At 43.1% G+C, this 23,855-nt stretch overlaps 1 protein-coding gene across 4 annotated transcripts in view; it reads left to right on the forward strand.

Annotated features, from left to right (window-relative positions):
* The window catches only part of Borcs5 (BLOC-1 related complex subunit 5), an 82,311-nt gene that overhangs the window by 1,046 nt on the left and 57,410 nt on the right, over positions 1–23,855 (forward strand). The window contains exons 2-5 of one of the 4 annotated variants that reach the window (XM_039107905.2): positions 31–200; positions 510–693; positions 11,777–11,904; positions 16,897–17,040. In XM_039107905.2, coding sequence (XP_038963833.1) covers positions 16,929–17,040 — 112 coding nt within the window. In that variant the 5' untranslated portion in view covers positions 31–200; positions 510–693; positions 11,777–11,904; positions 16,897–16,928. Of the gene's footprint in view, positions 1–30; positions 201–509; positions 694–11,776; positions 11,905–11,973; positions 13,722–16,896; positions 17,041–23,855 lie in introns of those variants that run through there. The other 3 variants (XM_039107907.2, XM_006237528.5, NM_001108650.2) reach the window with 3 other exon arrangements.

The following is a 23,855-nucleotide window of genomic DNA, read 5'->3' on the forward strand; positions in this document are numbered from 1 at the left end:
GAGACTGATGTAATCTGGTCTAACTTTCAGCATCATCTTCACATTGGCTGGTGCGGAAGAGTTTTCAAGGTGCGGTTATAGACGACTGTCCTAGGCCTGTATATATAGTCAACACTGGCTTTAACCAATGGCTCCAGGAGGTATATGACGTAAGAGAAAGAGCTTGCGAACAACAGTCCGTTGTGTGAAACCAACTCCAGGTACGTGGAGGGTGACCTACTTTCCAGTTATAGTAATGTTGCCACAGCTTGATACCTAAGAGTTGCCAAGGAAAACTAGACTCCAATGTGGATTCAGGATTTCGATGGAGTCATTTTCCTGCATCAACAAGGTGCCGCGTATGTGTATTCTGTCTCTGTCTCTGATATGGAGTGTGTGTGTGTGTGTGTGTGTGTGTGTGTGTGTGTGTGTGTGTGTGTGTGTGTGTGATGGGAACTGAGCAGACCTCCACCATTAGTAATTGCAGGTCGCAGGCTATCTGCACACCTGCCTGCAATCTCTGATTTTAGGATTCGAAAATAGGAAGATCAGGCTGTCCTCGGTCGCATAGACTTCATATCTCAAGCAACACAGAAGTGTCCGGGTTTCTGTTCCGCTACAATGGACTTGTTATTCTTCAATCACAGCAGTGAATACAGGTCGCTGAGGAACACAGTGACTAAAAACTTCCTGGAGCTGGACCTGGAGGCATAGGTTTGTAACCCTAGTTAAAAGTTAAGATAGGAGAATCACAAGTTTAGCGGCTGTCTTGTCTACGGAGTGAGTTTAAAGCTAGCAGGCAATTTAGTGAGACTGTGTTTCAAAAAAAAATTTATTAAAACCCTAAGAGCTTGGGAAATGGCTAAGGGTTCAGAGGACCCAGATTTGGCTCCCAGAACCCACATCAGGCAGCTGACAGCGGCCTATTAAACTTTCTTGTTGCTGTTGTTTTTCAGAACAGAGTTTCTGCCCTGGCTATCCTGGAACTAACACTGTAGACCGGGCTGGAGTGGTAGGATTAAAGGCATGATATATATATATTGTAGCTGTGCCAGTGCTCTTAAACACTGAGCCATCTCTCCAGCCCCTAAACATTCTTTTTTCTTTTTTCTTTTTTCTTTTTTTTTTTTTTCCGGAGCTGGGGACCGAACCTAGGGCCTTGCGCTTGAGGCAAGTGCACTACCACTGAGCTAAATCCCCAACCCCTAAACATTTTTTTTAAAATTTATTTTTGTAGGGCATGGTGGCACATGCCTCTGAGCCTGGCACTCCAGAAGTAGAGGCAGGTAGATACATGTAAGTTCAAGGCCAGCCTGGTCTACATAAGTGAGTTCCAGGACAGACAAAGGTACACAGTGACTGAGACCCTGCCTCAAAAAATTAATTTTATGTGTATGGATGATTGGCTGAATATATGGAAATACACCCTATGTGAGCCTGCTTTGTGTCCTGGAAGGACAGAAGCTTTTGAATCCCTTGGAACGGGAATTACAGTGGTTATGAACCACCTTCCTTGTAGATGCTGAAAACTAGATCTAGGTATTCTGCAAGAATAGCAAGTGCTCTTAATTGCTGAATCATTTCTTCATCTCCTAAAAAAAATTAAAATGAAATGAAAAAGAATTAAGGACTGGAGATCAGCGGTAGAGTATTTTCCTAGCACACATACGAGGCCTTACTTTCAATCTACAGAGTAGTAAAAACTGTAAGAATAAACATTTCACATTCGTGTTGATAATGGAACAGATGTTTAACTTGTAATCAAATCTACGACTACCTCGTTGTATGGCGAGGTTTTGCTATGTTTCTGAAACAGGGCCTTGTTTTAAAGCCAAGCCTAGCCTTAAACTCAAGATCTTCCTTCCTTAGCCTTCTGAGGGCTGGGATAGCATTACACTGCACTGCTTGGTCCTGGAATCTGACTAGGGTATCAAGAGAATGAAGAAAGGACAGACACACAGACACATGTCCAGAAGAGCTGGGATTCGGTAGGATGTGCTTACTCTAATGGAGGACACTGACCACAACAGCCACCCAGGAACTTAGCGCTCTGAATTGAGGAGGTGGGCCTGTGGTACACGGCCAAATCAGGAAGCAGAGTTAGCTAATCTCAGTAGAAAGTTTCTGTAAGGAAGCAGTCCCAGGCCTGCTGGAGGAGCTATGGTCGAGAGTTTCTACATACATAGTCAGCATTTGAACTAGGATCAGAGAAAGGCTTTGCCTTCCCTCTAAGCCTGACCAAGAAGGCTTTGCTATCTATGCCCATGGGTCTGAGGCACTGGTCCATGACATGGCTGTGTTCATGTTAAAAACATAGTCACTCAGTCAGGATTTCCTCTGATCTGAACAGGATTACAGGTGCATATTGCTATGTCTGGGACCTGAAGAGATTTTTTTATTGGATATTTTTTTATTCACATTTCAAATGTTATTACCTTTCCCAGTTTCCTGTCCATAAGCCCCCTATCACCTCCCTCTCCCTTTCTTCTATAAGGGTGTTCCCCTCCCCATCCACCCTCCCCCACCCACATTCCCCTACCCTGGGGGTCCAACCTTGGCAGGACCAAGGACTTTTCCTTCCTTTGGTGCCCAACAAGGCCATCCTCTGCTACATATGCAGTTGGAGCGATGGGTCAGTCCATGTATAGTCTTTGGGTAGTGGTTTAGTCCCTGGGAGCTCTGGTTGATTGACATTGTTGTTCTTATGGGGTTGCAAGCCCCTTCAGCTCTTTCAATCTATTCTCTAATTCCTCCAACAGGGGCCCCGTTCTCAGTTCAGTGTTTTGCTGCTAGCATTCTCCTCTGTATGTGACATGCTCTAGCTGTGTCTCTCAGGAGACATCTATATCTGGATCCTGTTAGCACTTCTTAGCTTCATCCATCTTATCTAGTTTTGGTAGTTGTATATATATGGGCCACATGTGGGGCAGACTCTGAATGGCCGTTCCTTCAGTCTTTGCTTCAAACTTTGCCACCATATCCCCTCCTATGAATACTTTTGTTCCCCCTTTTAAGAAGGAGTAAAGCATCTGCACTTTGGTCATCCTTCTTCTTGAGCTTCATGTGGTCTGTGGATTGCATATTGGGTAATTCCAATTTTTAGCTTTTAGGCTAATATCCACTTATCAGTGAGTGCAAACCATATGTGTTTTTCTGTGATTGGGTTACCTCACTCAGGATGATATTTTCTAGTTCAATTCATTTGCCTATGAATTGCATGAAGTCATTGTTTTTGATAACTGAATAGGACTCCATTGTGTAGATGTACCACATTTTCTGTATCCATTGTTCTGTTGAAGGGCATCTGGGTTCTCTCCAGTTTCTGGCTATTATAAATAAGGCTGCTATGAACATAGTGGAGCATGTGTCATTGTTATATGTTGGGGCATTTTTTGGGTATATGCCCAGGAGATATATAGCTGGGTCCTTCGTTAGTGAAATGTCTAATTTTCTGAGGTACCTCCAGACTGATTTCCAGAGTGGTTGTACCAGTCTGCAATCCCACCAACAATGGAGGAGTGTTCCTCTTTCTCCACATCCTCACCAGCATCTGTTGTCACCTGAGTTTTTGATCTTAGCCATTCTGACTAGTGTGAGGTGGAATCTCAGGGTTGTTTTGATTTGCATTTCCCTGATGACTAAGAATGTTGAGCATTTCTTTAGGTATTTCTTAGCCATTTGATATTTCTCAGCTGAGAATTCTTTGTTTAGCTCTGTACCCCATTTTTAATAGGGTTATTTCTGGAGTCTAACTTCTTGAGTTCTTATATATTTTGGATATTAGCTCTCTATCAGATGTAAGATTGGTAAAGATCTTTTCCCAATCTGTTGGTTGCCGTTTTGTCCTAACCACAGTGTCCTTTGCCTTACAGAAGCTTTGCAGTTTTATGAGATCCCATTTGTCGATTCTTGATCTTAGAGCATAAGCCATTGGTGTTTTGTTCAGGAAATTTTTTCCAGTGCCCATGTGTTCCAGATGCTTCCCTAGTTTTTCTTCTATTAGTTTGAGTGTATCTGGTTTGATGTGGAGGTCCTTGATCCACTTGGACTTAAGCTTTGTACAGGGTGATAAGCATAGATCGATCTGCATTCTTCTACATGTTGACCTCCAGTTGAACCAGCACCATTTGCTGAAAATGCTATCTTTTTTCCATTGGATGGTTTTGGCTCCTTTGTCAAAGATCAAGTGTAGGTTCATTTCTGGGTTTTCAATTCTAGCTCACTGATCTACCTGCCTGTCTCTGTACCAATACTATACAGTTTTTATCACTATTGCTCTGTAATACTGCTTGAAGTCAGGGATGGTGATTCCCACAGAAGTTCTTTTGTCGTTGAGTATAGTTTTCACTTATCCTGGGTTTTTTTGTTATTCCAAATGAATCTGCAAATTGCTTTTTCTAACTCTATGAAGAATTGGGTTGGAATTTCGATGGGGATTGCATTGAATCTGTAGATCGCTTTTGGTAAAATGGCCATTTTTACTATATTAATCCTACCAATCCATAAGCATGGGAGGTCTTTCCACCTTCTGAGATCTTCTTCAATTTCTTTCTTCAGAGACTTGAAGTTCTTGTCATACAGATCTTTCACTTGCTTGGTTAGAGTCACACCGAGGTATATTATACTATTTGTGACTATTGTGAAGGGTGTCCTTTCCCTAATTTCTTTCTCAGCTTGTTTATCTTTTGTGTAGAGGAAGGCTACTGATTTTTTTTTGAGTTAATTTTATACCCAGCCACTTTGCTGAAGTTGTTTATCAGGCTTAGTAGTTCTCTGGTGGAACTTTTGGGGTCACTTAAGTATACTATCATGTCATCTGCAAATAGTGATATTTTGACTTTTTCCTTTCTAATTTGTATCCCTTTGACCTCCTTTCATTGTCTGATTTCTCTGGCTAGGACTTCAGGAACTATATTGAAAAAGTAGGGAGAGAGTGGGCAGCCTTGTCTAGTCCCTGATTTTAGTGGGATTGCTTCAGGTTTCTCTCCATTTAGTTTAATGTTAGCTACTGGTTTGCTGTATATTGCTTTTACTATGTTTAGGTATGGGCCTTGAATTCCTGATCTTCCCAGGACGTTTATCATGAAGGGTTGTTGAATTTTGTCAAATGCTTTCTCAGCATCTAATTAAATGATCATATGGTTTTTTCTTTGAGTTTGCTTATATGGTGGATTACACTGGTGGTGTTCTGTATATTGAACCATCCCTGCCTGCCTGGGATGCAGCCTACTTGATCATGATGGATGATTGTTTTGATATGTTCTTGGATTCTGTTTGCAAGAATTTTATTGAGTATTTTTACATCGATAATCATAAGGGAAATTGGTCTGAAGTTCTCTTTCTTTGTTGGGTCTTTGTATTTTAGGTATAAGCCTAATTGTGGCTTCATAGAAGGAATTGGATAGTGTTTCTTCTGTTTCTATTTTGTGGAATAGTTTGGACAGTATTGGTATGATGAGGTCTTCTATGAAGTTCTGATAGAATACTGCACTGAACCCGTCTGGACCTGGGCTCTTTTTGGTTGGGAGACCTTTAATGACTGCTTCTATTTCTTCAGGAGTTATGGGGTTGTTTAGATGGTTTATCTGATCCTGATTTAACTTTGGTACCTGGTATTTGTTTAGAAAATTGTCCATTTCCTCCAGATTTTCCAGTTTTGTTAAATATAGGCTTTTGTAGTAAAGTCTGATGATTTCTTGAATTTCCTTGGATTCTGTTGTTATGTCTCTCTTTTCATTTCTGATTTTGTTAATTTGGATACTGTCTCTGTGCTCTTTGGTTAGTCTGGCTAAGAGTTTATCTCTCCTGTTGATTTTCTCAAAGGACCAGCTCCTGGTTTTGTTGATTCTTTGTATAATCTTTTTTTGTTTCTACTTGGTTGATTTCAGCTCTGAGTTTGATTATTTCCTGCCTTCTACTCCTCCTGGGTGTATTTGCTTCTTTTTGTTCTAGAGTTTTTAGCTGTGCTGTCAAGCTGCCAATGTATGCTCTCTCCTGTTTCTTTTTCTTTTTTTTTTTTTTTTTTTGGTTCTTTTTTTTCGGAGCTGGGGACCGAACCCAGGGCCTTGCGCTTCCTAGGTAAGCGCTCTACCACTGAGCTAAATCCCCAGCCCCTCTCCTGTTTCTTTTTGAAGGCACTCAGAGCCATGATTTTTCCTCTTAGCACAGCTTTCATTGTGTCCCATAAGTTTGGGTATGTTGTACCTTCATTTTCATTAGATTCTAAAAAGCCTTTAATTTCTTTCTTTATTTCTTTCTTGACCAAGTTATCATTGAGTTGAGCATTGTTCAACTTCCATGTATATGTGGGCTTTCTGTTGTTTTGTTTTTATTGAAGATCAGCCTTAGTCTGTGGTGATCTGATAGGATGCATGGGATTATTTCAATCTTTTTGTATCTTTTGAGGCCTGTTTTGTGACTGATTATATGGTTAATTTTGGAGACGGTACCGTGAGGTTCACAGAAGAAGGTATAATCTTTTGTTTTAGGGTGAAATGTTCTATAAATGTCTGTTAAGTCCATTTGGTTCATAAGTTCTGTTAGTTTCTCTAGGTCTCTGTTTAATTTCTGTTTCTATGATCTGTCCATTGATGAGAGTGGGGTGTTGAAATCTCCTACTATTGTTGTGTGAGGTGCAATGTGTGCTTTGAACTTTTAGTAAGGTTTCTTTTATGAATGTAGGTGCCCTTGCATTTGGAGCATAGATATTTAGGATTGAGAGTTCATCATGGTGGATTTTTCCTTTGATGAATATGAAATATCCTTCCTTATCTTTTTTGATGACTTTTGGTTGAAAGTCACTTTTATTTGATATTAGAATGGCTACTCCAGCTTGTTTCTTCAGACCATTTGCTTGGAAAGTTGTTTTCCAGCCTTTTACTCTCAGGTAGTGTCTGTCTTTGTCACTGAGGTGTGTTTCCTGAAAGCAGCATAATGCATGTCTAGTCTGTTAATCTATGTCTTTTTATTGGGGAATTAAGTCCATTGATGTTAAGAGATATGGAATAGTGATTGTTTCCTGCTATTTTTGTTGTTAGAGGTAGAATTATGTTTGTGTGTCTCTCTTCTTTTGGTGTTGTTGCAAGGAGATTACTTTCTTGCTTTTTCTAGGGTGTAGTCTCCCTCCTTGTGTTGGAGTTTTCCATACATTATCCTTTATAGGACTGGATTTGTAGAAAGATATTGTGTAAATTTGGTTTTGTCATGAAATATCTTGGTTTCTCTATGTTAATTGAGAGTTTTGCTGGATACAGTAACCTGGGCTGGCATTTGTGTTCTCTTCGGGTCTGTATGACATCTGCCCAGGATCTTATGGCTTTCATAGTCTCTGGTGAGAAGTCTGGTGTAATTCCGATAGGTCTGCCTTTATATGTTACTTGGCCTTTTTCCCTTACTGCTTTTAATATTCTTTCTTTGTTTTGTGCATTTGGTGCTTTGACTGTTATGTGTCTGGAGGAATTTCTTTTCTGGTCCGATCTATTTGGAGTTCGGTAGGCTTCTTGTATGTTTATGGGCCTTCTTTAGGTTAGGGACATTTTCTTCTATAATTTTGTTGAAGATATTTACTAGCCCTTTAAATTGGGAGTCTTCACTCTCTTCTATACGTATTATCCTTAGGTTTGATCTTCTCATTGTGTCCTGGATTTCCTGGATGTTTTGTGCTAGGAGCTTTTTGCATTTTACATTATCTTTGACAGTTGTGTCAATGTTTTCGATAGTATTTTCTGCCCCTGAGATTTTCTCTTCTATCTCTTGTATTCTGTTGCCGATGCTTGCACCTGTGACTCCCGATCTCTTCCCTAGGTTTTCTATCTCCAGGGTTGTCTCCCTTTGTGCTTTCCTTATTGTTCCTATTTCCATTTTTAAATCCTGGATGGTTTTGTCCATTTCCCTCACCTGTTTGGTTGTGTTTTCCTGTAATTCTTTAAGGGATTCTTTAAGGGATTTTTGTGTTTCCTCTTTAAGGACTTCTATTTGTTTACTTGTGTTTTCCTGTATTTCTTTAAGGGAGTTATTTATGTCCTTCTTAAAGTCCTCCATCATCATAAAATGTGATTTTAAATCCAAATCTTGATTTTCCTGCGTGTTTGGGTATCCAGGATTGGCTTTGGTGGGAGAGCTGGGCTCCGATGATGCCAGGTAGTCACTTAGGCTCCTGTGCTTGCCTCTGGACATCGGGTTGTCTCTGGTGTTAGCTTGTCTTGCTGACTGAAAGTGGCTCAGCACTCCTGCAGACCTGTTTTCTTTCAACTGGATCTGGGAACAGAGAGCTCAGAGAGCTCTGCTCTCAGGTGTGTAGGCTCTCCTGGCTACTGGCTTTCAACTCTTGGCACAGGCAGAAACCAGAAGGGCCCTGCCTGCCTCGGACTGCTCCTAGGTCCCTGTGCCCAGGGCGCACAGATGACACTAGGAGATTTCCTCTTGGGTCAGGAATGTGGGCAGAAGGTAGTTGTCTCCCCTGGGTTCTCAGGAGTATCTGCACTTCTGAGGGTCCAGCTCTCTTCCCCACGGGATTTAGGTGCAGGTTTCTGTGGTACTGGTTCAGTTCCTGCCGCTGACTGCTCCTATATTCCTGTATCCAGAGGCACTATGCAGTTTCCTCTTGGGCCAGGAATGTGGGAAGAAGTGGGCAGAAGTGGTGGTCTGTCCTCAGGTCTCAGGAATGTCCACACTTCTGGGAGTTCAGCTCTCTCCCCCCTCAGGATTTGGGTATAGGGAGCTGTGGGATTGGTTCAGTTCAGTTCCAGGCACAGCCAGAAATCAGAAGTCAAGATATTTGATCCTCTCCCTTGAGACCTAGGACTCCGATCTACATGGATGCATTTTTTGAAAAAAGTGTTTTTATTTGGAAAATATGTGTTAGGTACCTCAGAGATGTAAGACATGGGGGTCTGACTTCAGACTGTTTCTAGTTCAGTGAGTGAGATATGACAGAACTAAGTTATGCCAGCTAAGGAATCTCAGAGGATGGTCCTCTAAGATGTATGCAAGCCAGATCCAAAAGGGAGAAGGTCACCTTAGCTAAATAAGATGGAAGGACAAAAAGTCCAAGTAATTCAGAGAGCGGGACACGGTCACTCAGGGATTCGCCCATCTGGCAGCAAAGTTGCCTGTGTACATAAAGGAAAAGAGAAGGCTGGAGAGATGGCTCAGCGGTTAAGAGCACTGGCTGCTCTTTCAGAGGTCCCGAGTTCAATTCCCAGCAACCACATGGTGGCCCACAACCATGATGTCCTCTTCTGGTGTGTCTGAAGATAGCAACAGTGTACTCACATACATAGATACATAAACAAACAAATCTTAAGAAAAGAAGACTATATTAGTCAGAACATAGTGGTATCCTGGACAATTCTTCGGCTTGCCATGGATTAAAGGAGATGAGGCCTTCTGACTTCCAAGAAATGGAAGAAACAATGGGCCTTAAACTGGGCATGGGGATAAGGGAGAAATTAAAGAGACAAGCTCTCTAGGACTCGGGGACTGCTTAGATGTACTGGTGAGGCCACGGAGACTTTTGCGTGGGAGACTGGCTGGCTGGGTGTGCTGGGTAATAAAAGGGAGAAAGATCCAGGCTGGGGGAGGCATAAGTACAAAGAAGGAAAAAAACCCTTAGTGTTGGGAATACCATACCTTCATTGTACAGAACCACTTCACTGGAAAATGAAGGGAGTTGTTTCTAAGATAGGCATGGTGGCCCAGCCCTATAATCTTAAGACTTGATAGATTAAGGTAAGAGAATTGCTGTGAATTTAGGGTGAGCCTGGGCTACAAAGAAAGACCCCCATCTCAAACAACAACAACAACAACAACAACAACAACAACAACAACAACAAAAGACACAGAAGAGGAAAAAAAAGAAAGTGTTTTTTTTTTTGTAAGATATGCTAAAAGGCTCATATATATGAAGGTGATATAAATGTTCAAAAGCTATTCATACACGTAACACAGATTCCTACTCACACATAAGTCATTCTAAAAGGCTGATCACAAATGGAGACAACTTACAGTCTAAACACTCATTTCATTTTCTTTTTTAATTTATTTTTTTTATCTATATGAGTACACTGTAGCTGTCTTCAGACATACCAGAAGAGGGCATCAGATCTCATTACAGATGGTTGTGAGCCACCATGTGGTTGCTGGGGATTGAACTCAGGACCTCTGGAAGAGCAGTCAGTGCTCTTAACCGCTGAGCCATCTCTCCAGCTCCCTCATTCCATTTTCTTAAGGATGAGGGCTACATCTTGTTGAATCTTTTCTTACCTCTAACATGTACCCAGTATCTGACAGGCTTCTGGTAAACTTTGAGTTGGCAGATGAATTTCACATTAAGTTAAATCCATCCTTAAAGTGTATACTTTAAAGGCTGGAGAGATGGGTCAGCAGTTACAGCCCAGTACTGGTCTTGTAGAGAACCTGAATTTGGTTCCCACAATCCACATCAGGTGGCTGTATGGTTCTAAGGGATCTAATGCTTTCTTCTGGTCTCCAGAGGTACTCCAAACCACTCACCCTTGTCTCCTGCTCCAAATAAAGTGAAATCTAGGGTTAAAAAAATACAGGCACTTAAACCTCACCTTTCCACCAGGCATGGTATCTTATACCTTTAATCCTAGCAGTTGGAGACAGAGGCAGGCAGATCTCTGAGTTCCATGTCAACCTGGTCTGCACAGGGAGTTCCAGGATCACCAAGGCGACTACACAGAGAAACCCTGTCTCAAAACAACAAAATAAACAAAACAAAACAGAAAACAAGGGCTGGAGAGATGGCTCAGCGGTTAAGAGCACCCGACTGCTCTTCCAGAGGTTATGAGTTCAATTCCCAGCAACCACATGGTGGCTCACAACCATCTGTAAAGAGATCTGATGCCCTCTTCTGGTGTATCTGAAGACAGCTACAGTGTGTACTTATATATAATAAATAAATAAATCTTTAAAAAAAAAAAAAAACAGAAAACAAAACAAAACAAAAACCCCTCACCTTTCCTCACCATTCTAGAGCTGGGCATGATAGGGGATACCTGTTATCCCAGCATCCTGGAGGCTGAGATCAGAGATTGTCTGACCTGGGCTTGTGTATCAACACTAGACCAGCCAGGACTATATAGAGATTCTGTCTCAAAAACAATACTGCTCACCAAATCCCAAACAAAACATCCCTCATGTTCTAGGAGCCTATGCTGATCTCTGGGTAGATTTTATGTCTGTCTTTATATTCCTACAAAATACTGAACTTAAAAAATCTATTTGCATTCTTCTCATTGCCTTGTCTTTTTTTTTTTTTTTAAAGATTTATTTATTTATTATAAGTACACTGTAGCTGTCCTCAGACACACCAGAAGAGGGCATCAGATCTCACTACAGATGGTTGTGAGCCACCATGTGGTTGACTGGGATTTGAACTCAGGACCTCTGGATGAGCAGTCAGTGCTCTTAACCGCTGAGCCACCTCTCCAGCCCCTCATTGCCTTGTTAAGGGGAGTTGAAGCAAGAACCAGTTTTTTGAAACCACAGCCCAAATAATTTCAATTTTCACCACTTCGGAAACCACGTCTTTATTGGTCTCGGAGCTGTGAAATTTAAATGAGGTGAAGTATGGAGCGTATGTGTGTCATAGCAGAAGAAAGTTCAAAATCCCAGGTCAATCTGGCTCTGCTGATATTCTATTTATACACAAAGTCTAAGCACCTTTTCTTGTTTTGTCTCTTAAGTCTCATGTAGACTAGGCTGGCCTCAAACTCTCTAAGTACCCAAGGACAACTTTGAACCCCTGACCCTCTTGTCTCCACCACCACAGTTTCCGAGCACCGGAATACAGGCTGTTGTACAGGACTATGAACCAAACTTCAGGATTCCAACTGGGCCTGCTAGCCAAAGATCACCACAGCGGGGCGTTCTGACTTCATTCCAGGAAGGAAAGAGAGGGTAAGGGGTGGGGGTGGATCATGGAACTCTCAGCTGAGTATCCAGCCACTCCTCACAACCAGTTATGCAGTTGTGTGCAATTCTGCTTGAAGGTGGCTTTTGGGGTGAGGGCTATCTCTGGGTGGAGCTAGGGTATATAGGTGGGACACGAAGGGCTGGGACTCTAGTTACACAGCTAAATGCATGTACTGTCTGGTTTTGTGTGTCAGCTTGACACAGCTGGAGTTATCACAGAGAACGGAGCCTCCCTTGAAGAAATGACTTCATGAGATCCAGCTGTAAGGCATTTTCTCAATGAGTGATCAAGGGTAGGGGCAGGCATTGTGGGTGGTGCCATCCCTGGGCTGGTGGTCTTGGGTTCTATAAGAAAGGAGACTGAGCAAGTTGAGGGAAGCAAGCCAGTAAGTAGCACCCCTCTATGGCCTCTGCATCAGCTCCTGCCTCCAGGGTCCTGTCCTGACTTCCTTTGGAGATGAACAGCAATGTGGGAGTATAAGCTGAGTAAACCTTTTCTTCCACAGCTTGCGTTTGGGTCACGATGTTGTGTGCAGAAATATAAACCCTGACTAAGACAATGGGAATGTCCCTGCATGTTGCGTGCTGAACTTTCAGTGTGGCTGTTTTAAACCATGGTCCTGCCGCCTCAACCCTTGCTCTGTAAATGAGCCTAGTAAAATCCACTGATTCCTCAGGCTGAACTTCGGGGTAGTTGAGACTGTAGGAGGGTGTCGATGTATTTATATCTCCCCAAGGGAAGGAATTTTAAAACGCAGGTATACATCAAAAAGCCTAGCTGCTTGTAATTTTTGAAGCAGATGAGAGAACCCCTAACCATCTATCTGTGATTTGCGCAGATAAGCAATTTCCTTTTTTTGTTAGCTGTATATCTTCCTGGCTTCTAGTAGTCCCATAGTGACCTGTCAAGAAAGCAGCACATCCTAACAATTTCTTATTTCTAAAACTCTTTAAAAAAAACAAAAACAAAAAACAAACAAACAAAACCACCCGACTCTTGGCATTTCCTGCCTGCCCTCCCCCTCTTCAAAACTCCCTGCTTTCAAAGTTTAGAAAAGAGCTTTGCTTCAGTACTAGCGTGAATTGAAATTTGAGGGCTACAGACCACCTTTCTTCCTCATTGGTAAAATAGAGGTAAAAATACCGATTTTGCCTGACCTGGTGGTTTACCCCTGTAAACTCTTAACAGTAGGTTGAGACAGGAGGATCAAGAGTTGGAGGTCACCAGGGCTACAGTGTGAACTTCTGTCTCAAAAACAAAAATCAAGCCCATTTTGTAAAGTTGTTTGAAGATAACCAGCATTACAGTTCTTAACATGTGTTGTTCACAATGCTACACAAGGTAGGAAATGACTTTATCTTCTGGTCATCTTTGACCTTGGGGAAGCCTGGCCCTTTAAGACAGCGCCGCCCCAGCCTCCAGCGCGCGCCTCCTGCCCCGCCCCGTCTCTCCGGCTTGGAGGCGGGACCTTCAAACCCGGAACTGAAGGCCTTGCGTCTCCCGCGCGGCCAATCGGCGTCCCGGAAGGAGCGAGTTGAAACAACTGAGCCAGTGAATGACAGCAGCGCCGCCCGCCGGTCGCGACCGTAGCCCCGCCGGTGTCGCGAGCCTTCTGTCAACCCGCCCCTCAGGAAGGCGAGTGGCGGCGTGCCTTCGCGCCGCGCCTCCTCGAGTATCTGTGGTCCTGCGGGGTCTCCCCACTCTCCCCGGCCCCTGCCCCGCTGTCCCTTTGCTGCTGGCGCCATGGGCAGCGAGCAGAGCGCGGAGGCCGAGAGCCGCCCCGGCGATCTGAACGCCTCAGGTCGGTGCCTCACCTCCCGCACGGGTGTTGCTGGCGGAGCCGACAGCCCCAGTGAAGGGCCCTCAGTGTGCCCTAACACTGAGAAAGCGTGGCCTCCCGCCCAAATCCTGGTTCCCTAAACCGGCTAGCTCAGCTTCACCCTAATTCTTAAAAAACGATCTCCTTAATGTTCGGGTCCAGGACTCCTCACTGATGCCCGAGATTTGGCTAACCTGGATTGATCATAGCCAGAACCGCTAAGATCAGGTTCTCTGAAAATCAGGGTGTCGGGGTACTTTTTCAGAAGGGACCTGTGAGCACTGGGTGGCCACTCTCAATGTTTGGGTGCAAATATTTCCAGGAACTGCTCTTTCCCATTCAGGTATCGGGTCCGTTTTTTGATAAGTTGGCTAGATGGCCGGCAGTCTCTAGTGTATCTTCTGTTCACATTTCTTTAGATTTCTCAAAGCGTTTGGGGTAGGAATCGGAAGGGTATTGTGCTGGACCTATAGTGGGTACTCAATAAAACAGCTGGTAGTTGAAAACCATTTGGTCCTTTTGTTGTTGTTACTTAGGTAACCTCTGAGAGTGCCCTGGATAGGCTCAAGGGTTGCAAGCCTAATTAGTTAAAATGTCTGATGGCAAAAGAGTCGCAGAATGGCTCTCTACTTGGTAACCTTTGCCACTCAGAAATGTGGAAGCTAACAGATGCAGGGATGATTCATGCTGAAGGGCGTTCCTCACGAGCTCCTTCAAGAGCTGCAGTCGGGCTTGAATCCACTAGCTTTGTCGTGCTTTGATTCCTTGGAAGGCCTAGAGCGTCATGTCTGTTTTTAACAAACCCGCAAAACTGGCTCACCTCTTACTTTTCTGTGTCAGGCCAGAAGCATACTTTAGGGGAAGTAGTGTGGCCTCCTATCACACAGCTGCTCATCCGGGAACCAACAGCATGGGCTTAGTTCTGATAGAATTTACATACCCTCCTGTGCCAGACCTTTACATATGTTTATATGTAATTTTTTTTTTTTTTTGGTTCTTTTTTTTGGAGCTGGGGACCGAACCCAGGGCCTTGCACTTCCTAGGTAAGCGCTCTACCACTGAGCTAAATCCCCAGCCCCTATATGTAATTTTTATAGTATACATATTTTTTGCCCACATCTTTACCCGTTTTATGAAGAAATAATGCCTAAATACTTTCATGTCCCTCTTCCTTTGAGTCTGGGGAGAGGAGGGTGGTGTAATTTGTAACAGAAAAGACTGGTACGACTTTTGTAAAACAAAGTTAGATAAATTACAAAGCCAGGATAAACTTTTCCTGAAAAAGCAATAAAAGCAGAGGCCTGTCATTGTTGTCCTCTGTCCCCTACTCCCACCCCAGCAAGGTCAGGCATCAGGAGAGGCTAGCTTCTAGAAGACAGAGTAGTTTCTGTGATATCTACGTTCAAACTGATGGGCCTGAGTGTACTTATTGTCCAGTAGAACTTTCGAGTATTAAGACATTTTAGGGTTCATTCTCGTTCCAGCCAGGGAATTATTTGGGTAAGAGACTTCTTGTTCTAGAGACTCCTTGTAGGTTTAAATTGACATACCCCAGAAGCAATGCTCCAATTTTCTGAACGCCGCCTCTGCCTGAAATGGTCCTGTTGATGGTTTCTGCCTTCTGTGCTGCACCAAAGCTCCCCAGAGCCTTAGGTATAGACTTACAATCTGTGGTTGGAACCAGAGGTTTCGGCCACTACTGGCTCTGTTCAACACACCTGGTTGGCTTTGATATGGTTGGCATTCCGTGTCACCAAGAAACCCTCAGTGCCTTTCCTAAATCTGTTTCTAGGGCTGCTGACCTTGGGCAAATCTGTAAACTACAGAACAATCAAAGAAGGAGACGTTAAAAAAAATTGCCTGTGCTTTTGTGTGTTGAGTAATAAAATTGCATGGTTATGAAAGAATTCATTCATGTTATAGCTTTCTGTTATGTTTGAGGGTTTGCCATATATATATATATATATATATATATATATATATATATATATATATGAAAATAGAAAAATAGAAGTCTTGGGCTTGGGCTGGGGCCATGTAGCTCAGTGGTAAGACACTTGCCTAGTATGTGATAGGCTCTGGGTACAATCCTTAGTACCACAGGGAGGGGAAAAAGAAAAAGTTGTCTATGATCTACCTTTGCCAGCCCCACTAGAAAGTAACTACATTTGGTTCTGTAAAAACATTCTTTTTTTCTTCCTTTGTGACAATATTTTATGTAGTCTAGATGGAGCTATACTCCAAAGGCTGTTGATTTTTTTAAACAAAATATTATTATGGGTCTAGATGTTTTGTCTCCACATCAGGTCTCTGCACCACATATATGTAGTGCTTGAGAAGACCACAAGAGGGCACTGGATCAACTAAAACTGGAATTACAAATGATTTTTTAAAAATATTTATTTTGGGGCTGGGGATTTAGCTCAGTGGTAGAGCGCTTACCTAGGAAGTGCAAGGCCCTGGGTTCGGTCCCCAGCTCCAAAAAAAAAAGAACCAAAAAAAATATTTATTTTATTATATGAGTACATTGTAGCTGTCCTCAGTGTAGGACACCAGGACAGGGCATTAGATCCCTGTTACAGATGGTTGTGAGCCACCATGTGGTTGCTGGGAATTGAACTCAGGACCTCTGGAAGAGCAGCCAGTGCTTTTAACTGGTAAACCATGTCTCCAACCCCTGTTACTGAAGTTTGGATTTACCGATATCTACCTCCTGAGTACTAGAATCACAGATGTGGGCCACCATGTCCAGTTATGTCCAGTTGAGTTACACCCCACACATAAATAGTCTTTAGTTTTATTTATTGGTGTTTTTTCCCCCTTACTATGTAGCTCTGGCTGTCCAGGAATTCACTATGTAGACTAGGCTGGCCTTGAACTCACAGAGATTCGCCTGCCTCTGCCTATAGAGTACCGAGATTAAAGGCATGTGCCACTACACCAGCATTTCCTTTTAGTAAAACCAAAACAAACTTTAATCTACTATAGCGTTTCAAAGACAAAAAGCAGCTACCCTTGGAAGAGGTAGCTTGTCGTTTGAAGAGAAGCCAGAGAAATCAGAAAGTCTCTCACTATGAGCTACTCTTCCTAATGACCATGTTGGTAGGCAGTGGTGGCTTTCCAGTACGTGGTTACCAATCTGTATAACTCTTTGCAGTGACTCCATCTCCGGCTAAACATCGGGCCAAGATGGATGATATCGTGGTGGTAGCTCAGGGCTCTCAGGCCTCAAGGAATGTCAGCAATGATCCCGATGTCATCAAGCTGCAAGAGATTCCAACCTTCCAGCCCCTTTTAAAAGGTAAGAGGGGAGGCTCTCCAGTGTCTGGACTAGCTGGAGAGGTTCACTCTTTCCCGGTGGGTCCTTGGTCCCTTAGGTCTTTCCTTAATTAGCATATTCGTCTGAAAAGTCTTTCATGAGTGCCCTGTCTGAAATCGGAGTCTCTTTCTCTGCCTATTTTTCCTGTAGCACTTAATCACCATTGACCTATAGTAAGTTAGGAACATTTTTACATTTACTAGTTTGCAAGTGTCTGCTGTGTGTCTGTGTGTGTGTGTGTGTGTGTGTGTGTGTGTGTGTGTGTGTATGTCTGTGTATGTGTGTATGTATGTGTGTGTCTGTGTGTGTGTCTGTGTATGTGTGTATGTATGTGTGTGCGTGTGTGTGTGTGTGTGCCAGTTACAGCTTGCACATAGAGGTCAAAGGAAGACTTTGGGGAGTGGGATCTTTCTTACCATCACTTGGGTACTGAGGATCGACTCAGGCTATCAGGCTCGGCAGCGAGCACCTTTAACCTTCTGAGCCATCTTGCCAGCCCAGCTGATCCACTGTTTTTCTGTTAGAAGGTGATCTACACGGTGACAGGAATTTTCTGTTCCTTTCCACTACCGAGGCCCAGCACTTGAGATAGAACCTGATCTAAAGTAAAGATGGAGTAAATCTACAAATGAGTTGATGGTACTGGAGGTGGCCCTTCCTTGCAGTATTTCCATGAAAAGATTTTTATTTATTTATTTTTTTGGGGGGAGGGGATCCGGACTGTGGTATACGTTGACTAGTTGAAACTCGTGGAAAAATTCTGTCACCACTAATGCATTGGTAGCTCACTGTGGCTACTCTCTTGCGTGAGAGGGAAGTGTGCTTACGAGAGGAGTGATTACCCACCCGGTTAGCATAGTTCAAGGTACTTTATATGAAGACCGTAACCTTGTTGTTTTCATATCTTCATTACGTGGAGTTGGCTTTCTTTACCTGCTGTGTGGGTGTGCGCGCATGAATGCTGTGTGGGTGCATGTTTGGAGGCCACAAGTCAACCTTCAGGATTGCTCTCAGGAGCCATCCACCTTATTCTTAGAAACAAGATGTCTCATTTGGGCCTTGGACCACTTAGGCCAGACCAACTGGCCTCATGTATCTGCCTGCCTCCATATACCCAGGGTTGGAAGTACAAGTTAGTGCTACCACTTGCAGTGTTTGATGTGGTTTCTGGGGATAGAGCTTAGGTTCTCATGCTTGCATGACAAGCACTTTAGTAACTGAACCACCTCTCCACTCCTGGAGATGGTTTTCTGTGAATTGAATGATGCGTCTGCTATAGAAGTTCCTCCGAACACCCAAAACAAAACCCAGCTCTAATGAGCATAAATAAGGCTGTGCTTTACCTGACTTGCATCTTTCTTCGTTTTTCTTTTTTTTGATAACAATACCACAGACTGAGAAATTTATAAAGAAAAGAGGAACGGTACCTTACACTTCTTGATGTTGAAGATCTCGACACTGACATCCTCTTGGCATTTGGTGACAGCCTCTCTCTTGGGTCATGACATGAAGGAGGACATCATGAAGCAGGAAAACTGCTCTCTTGATCTCTCTTTCTCCTCAAAGCCATTCATGGAATCTTAAGGCTCCACCTTCATGACCACATCCCATCCTGATTACCTTCCAAAGGCCCGCCTCCAAATACCATTGGCCTATGCCTTGGGGGGAGCGAAATTTCAATATGAACCCTAGAGCTGACAAATACCAAGACAAGAGCAAGTTGGTATAATAGACTCTAAAAAACTCTTCTATAGTTATTTATATTAAAATGTACCCCGACCTTACATATATTCACATACCGTTCATGTACTTCTTACAGCATTGAATTTGTTTAAGTGATTTCTGCAAGACCAGACATCTGGCAGTTAGAGATTGCACTTGAAACTTCTTAACCAACGCATGTCCTACCCTAGTTACACCATCCATCCTGTGCCTGACAAAAGCAAATAGCACGTCCAGGTGCTCTAGGGATCATTGTATTCTTCACAGTAACTCATCTACTCTGTAGAAGAGGCCATCCACGAACTCACTCTCCTCTGTCCTGGTACCAGATTAGGCTTTGCTAAGTCCTCTGCACGATGAAAGAACATACTACATTCTGTTACTTGCCCATCTTCACATTCTTTATTTTTTGGAATAACACGATTCTCTAAAGAAGCCAACATTAATGAGAGTTCTACGCTCACATAGACTTACCCAGTCTTCAGAAACTTATCGGCTGGGCATTGATCTTCTGCGTTGCACCCTTCCTGGATCTGTGTGGAGTACAGTCTGTCATGTGCCTTCTTCCTGTTGTGGCCATCCTCTCACTCCCCAAAGTCTTCTCATCCTTCATGGGTCTTCTGTGACTAATGCTTGCCCTTTATCACTGAAGGAAATACAAAAAGCAAAACCGGATTTGAGATCTACTTAATAATGTTCTGGGGTCAGTTGTTGAATCATTTGAAATAATTCACATGAGTAAACTGACTAGTAAGAAAGTATCCAGGGGAAGGCTTAGTATTAAGAGGTGCTAATTCGAATTTAAGGTCATCATAGGTCATCCATCTTGAACATGAGTGATGTATGATACAAGTGAGTGCTTTGCAAAGTGATGCACCTGGACTTGGTTACCTTGGTAACTACGTTGTAATCAGAGCTTTATCACCATCTAACTAGATTGAGGATAGGTTATAGGAAAGCTGGTGAGGGGCAGGTGACTCTGGGTGCTTCTCTGGGTTTGGCTAAGTAAGATAGAGTGCTTTCTTGATTAGAAATGGTTCAGAGGGCTGGAGAGATGGCTCAGTGGTTAGGAGCACTGACTGTTCTTCCAAAGGTCCTGAGTTCAATTCCCAGCAACCACATGGTGGCTCACAACCATCTGTAATGAGTTCTGATGCCCTCTTCTGGTGCATCTGAAGACAACTACAGTGTACTTATATATAATAAGTAAATAAATAAATCTTAAGAAAAAAAAAGAAATGGTTCAGAGCACAGGCACAAACAACAGACAGTGAGTGTTTACAGATGCTTGTGTTTCATCTGTGAACAAGAAATTCCTTGGATAGAAAAGACAGGTGGACAGGAAAATTAAGTAAACTAACGAATGCAGTTGATGATAATAGTGTCCAACTCCCCTCAGGACGCTTCATGATAGACATTTTGTTTAGTACTGTATAGGTTAAAGCATTGGGATTCACCTTAAAGTCCTGGCCTAGTCACTGGCTATCATCTATAGCAGTCACCTATCATCTGATGACATTGGGACATGCTGACCATAGAGTAAGACTTGTTCCCACTGTAGCAGAGCTTGCTGTATAAGTCACGGCTATCCCAGGGGCAGGGTGTGTGTGTGTGTGTGTGTGTGTGTGTGTGTGTGTGTGTGTGTAAGCTTGTTTGGATTTTCGGTGTCCAGTTTGTAGTAGAGCATCCTACCCTGACATCGCACCGCCTGATGGGCTGTCGTAGGAGCTGCAGGAGATGCTCGACAGTTGCCTTTACACTGCCTTGTCTTTTTTCACCTTGCTCTCAGGGTGAGGCAATTTCTTAAAGTAGAAAAAAAAGGCCACCCTGTGAAGGCTGTACCCCCCAGGTTTGATTTCAGAGAGCTTTTATTCAAGTTAATGACAGCTTATTCTTTCAAAACAATACATTCAACTACTACAGAGTTCACTATTGTTCCGTAATGTCATATGATGTAATCTAATGCTGGTGGGTGATCTGCAGAGGCAGAGACTGGGCGAGTTTGAGGCTATTTGTATGACTGAGGTAATGTTTGCATTTTAAGAGGCAAGCAGATTCTTTGGTTTTAATTCTTTTGCATAAATGTACCAGGGTATAATTTATGCTTTACAATACAAATATCTGTTCCTCTCATTCTTTCAAGTCAAAGAATTTCTATTTTTCATAGCAGTCTCTGAGTTAGGGATTTATTTTCATATGTAAAACACTCACTAGGAAATGGAAGAAAACTAGAAAGCAGCAGTGTGGCCATCCTAGAACACAGAAGCAAATTGTCAACTTCATGTACATTACTAAGATTCCAATGAATTAAATAAGTCCTACACATTTCTTACTTACGTTTTAACCACTCACTTTTTAAAACGAAGCTGACCCTATCATTCTCTAGGAAAAGCAATCGTAAGAGAGATCCAATACTGTGTTTATGTCAAAGTTAGGAAAATATCCTCTTCAGTTTTAGTGGATGAATAGATGCATATACATATACAACATTGTTTGTAATTGACCTGCCATTTTTGTTCATGACCTTGGGTATAACATAAGGGGTTGTTTTCCTGCCTAAGAAAGGACTGGGCTTGTTACTAGCCAGGAATCAGGCTTATACAACATGGAGGCTTACGTGACACTAAGCAGCTTTGTTGGGTGTTCTAAGAGTGGGTGTTAGGAACAGAAGGCATGTGAAATGGATTCTGATTATTAAAGAGCTTGGAGCTCAGTGATGTGGTACATGCCTGTAATCCTAACACCACCAGGCAGAGGCGGAAAGACAGTTTGTGGCAAGCCTGGGCATTAAATACAAAGAAAAGGAAAGCTAAAACAAAGAAACAAAGCCATCTTTCTGGACTTTCCTCGGGGGAGTTAAATCACATAGAGCAGCAGTGAAGGGTCTTAGAACTCCGAGAACTGTACTTAGCTGGGGAGAGTGAAGCAATGGGAAAGGAGGGGGAAGTACAAGAAGGAGTGAGGTTTCATAGAGGTACTGATCCTCTATCCAGGTTCTCCTCCGTTATTCAGAAAGATCCATCCTAAAGTCTTCCACATCCATCAGTGTCCACCAGCTGCCAGACACCACTGAATCGGAAAGTGGAACCAAATGGAAGGCTGAGAGGATGGGCCTCAACCAGAGCCGCAGTCTCCTCTGAACAGTTTAAAGTGTTCTCCGAGCACAACTGATCCTAAATGCCGTTTCTCCCAAACGCCATATTGGAAACGTTGGTAGCTTGTTTCTGACTACCCTGCAGATTTATTTGTGTGTCTAGTACCTGTTGAGTTAAGCTTTTCAACATGAGTTTTAGTCAGCAAAGAGCCAGCGTGACTGAGTGAAAGGAGATAGCAGGTAAAGAGTTGCTCAAATCCACTGGAAGGTGAGGCCACCTCTGCAGAGCATTCGGCGTTCTGCTCTTGCTAGCAAGCTTCTGGCCTGCGTCCGTTCTTGTTCTTCCCATCAGATTTTAGAGATGTCTACTTCTGTTGTGACACCACACACATTTACTTTGCTTCTGCACTTCTTTCCTTCTAGTGTCTGGCTCAGTGCACCCGTTTTCTCTTGCTGAGATAGATACTGAAATTATTTTTTAAAAAAATTGCCTCTGTTGAGACTCCAGTGCCTCCTGGTTACCTCGCTCTGCTCTTTCATTTTAGTCTCTGCTGCCAAAGCTGCTACCCGGCGCTCACTGCACGTCCCTTGTTCTTCCTGCTTTTGCCAGTCTTGAAGGTACTTATTTTGGTGTGTGCATGTGCACACACATGCTGTAGTACATGCGTGGACGTCACAGGACATCTTGCAGGGGTCATGTCTCTCCTCACCATGTGAAATCTTGGGATCTAATGTGGGTCATCAGGCTTGGCAGGCAGCACCTCTCCCTTGAGCCATCCCCACAGCCCTATCCTTACCTCATTGCTTCTGTAGAGAAGTGTGTGTTCTCTTTTCATGCCTGGCATTTTCCCTCAGGCCACAGCTGCCTCTTTTCATATTTAACGAACATTTTCATCTCATTTCTAAGTTTCTTTTTTATATCATTGCTCTGCGCCAATCCCACAGTGCTCGGGTCTTCTGGCTACTCTGTTTTTCTTTGCAGGCACTGTTGCCCAGTGCTCTTCCTGAGAAACAAGATTCTAAGGACCTTAAGTATTTTGAAATGTCGATAGACATCAAGATGATTTTAAATATATTTGCTGTTAGCCTCAACCTTTTGTCCTAGTTCTCTAGCTATGAGTTAGTGACTTTCCCATGTACCGTTCCTTTTTCCCTTTGGTTTTTTATAGACAGGGTTTTTTTTCTGTGTAACTGACCTGTTTGGGCTGGAACTCCCTCTGTAGACCAGGCTGGCCTCTAACTCAGAGATCCACCTGCCTCTGCCTCCTGGGTGCTGGGATAAAGGCGTGCGTTTGTTGATGCTGCTAGACTCTTTTTTTTTTTAATTAAAATTTTCATTTTACTTTATATGTATGGATGCTTTGCTTGTAAATTGGTTAGGTTTTTGTTTGTTTTGCTTTTGTTTTTTGTCTGTTTGTTTTTGTCAACAGGTCACCAGCTCTGGTCAAGGAAGAAGGAGCCTAATGGCCCCCATCAGATTGGCTTTACGCAAGTCTCTGAGCATTTTCTTGATTATTGATATGGAGGGTGGCACCATCTGTGAGCAGGCAGTCCTGGGCCATTGTATAAGTAATCAAACTGAGTGCTGGAGAGGTGGCTGGGGAGTGCTGGCTGTTCTTCCAGAAGACATGGGTTCATGGGTTCATTTCCCAGCACTAACATGGTGGCTCACAAACACCTGTATCTCTACTCCCAGGTGATTGATGTCTTCTTCTGGTCTTTGTGGACACGAGGCAGACAAAAAGTACACAGATATACATGTAGGGAAAAGCATTCATAGAACTAAAATGTAAAAAACCTTAGAAGAAAGCAGGCAAATTGAATAAACCATAAGACAAGTTGGTAAGCAGCAATCATCCCTGGTCTCTGCCTCAGTTCCTGCCTGGGGCTCCTGCCCCAATGTCCCTTAATGATGAACTGTAAGTTGTCAGCTAAAATACGTATTTTCCTCCCGAGTTGCTTTTGGTTGTGGTGTTCATCA

Source organism: Rattus norvegicus, chromosome 4 (genome assembly GCF_036323735.1).
Source record: "Rattus norvegicus strain BN/NHsdMcwi chromosome 4, GRCr8, whole genome shotgun sequence".
Taxonomy (NCBI): Eukaryota; Metazoa; Chordata; class Mammalia; order Rodentia; family Muridae; genus Rattus; species Rattus norvegicus.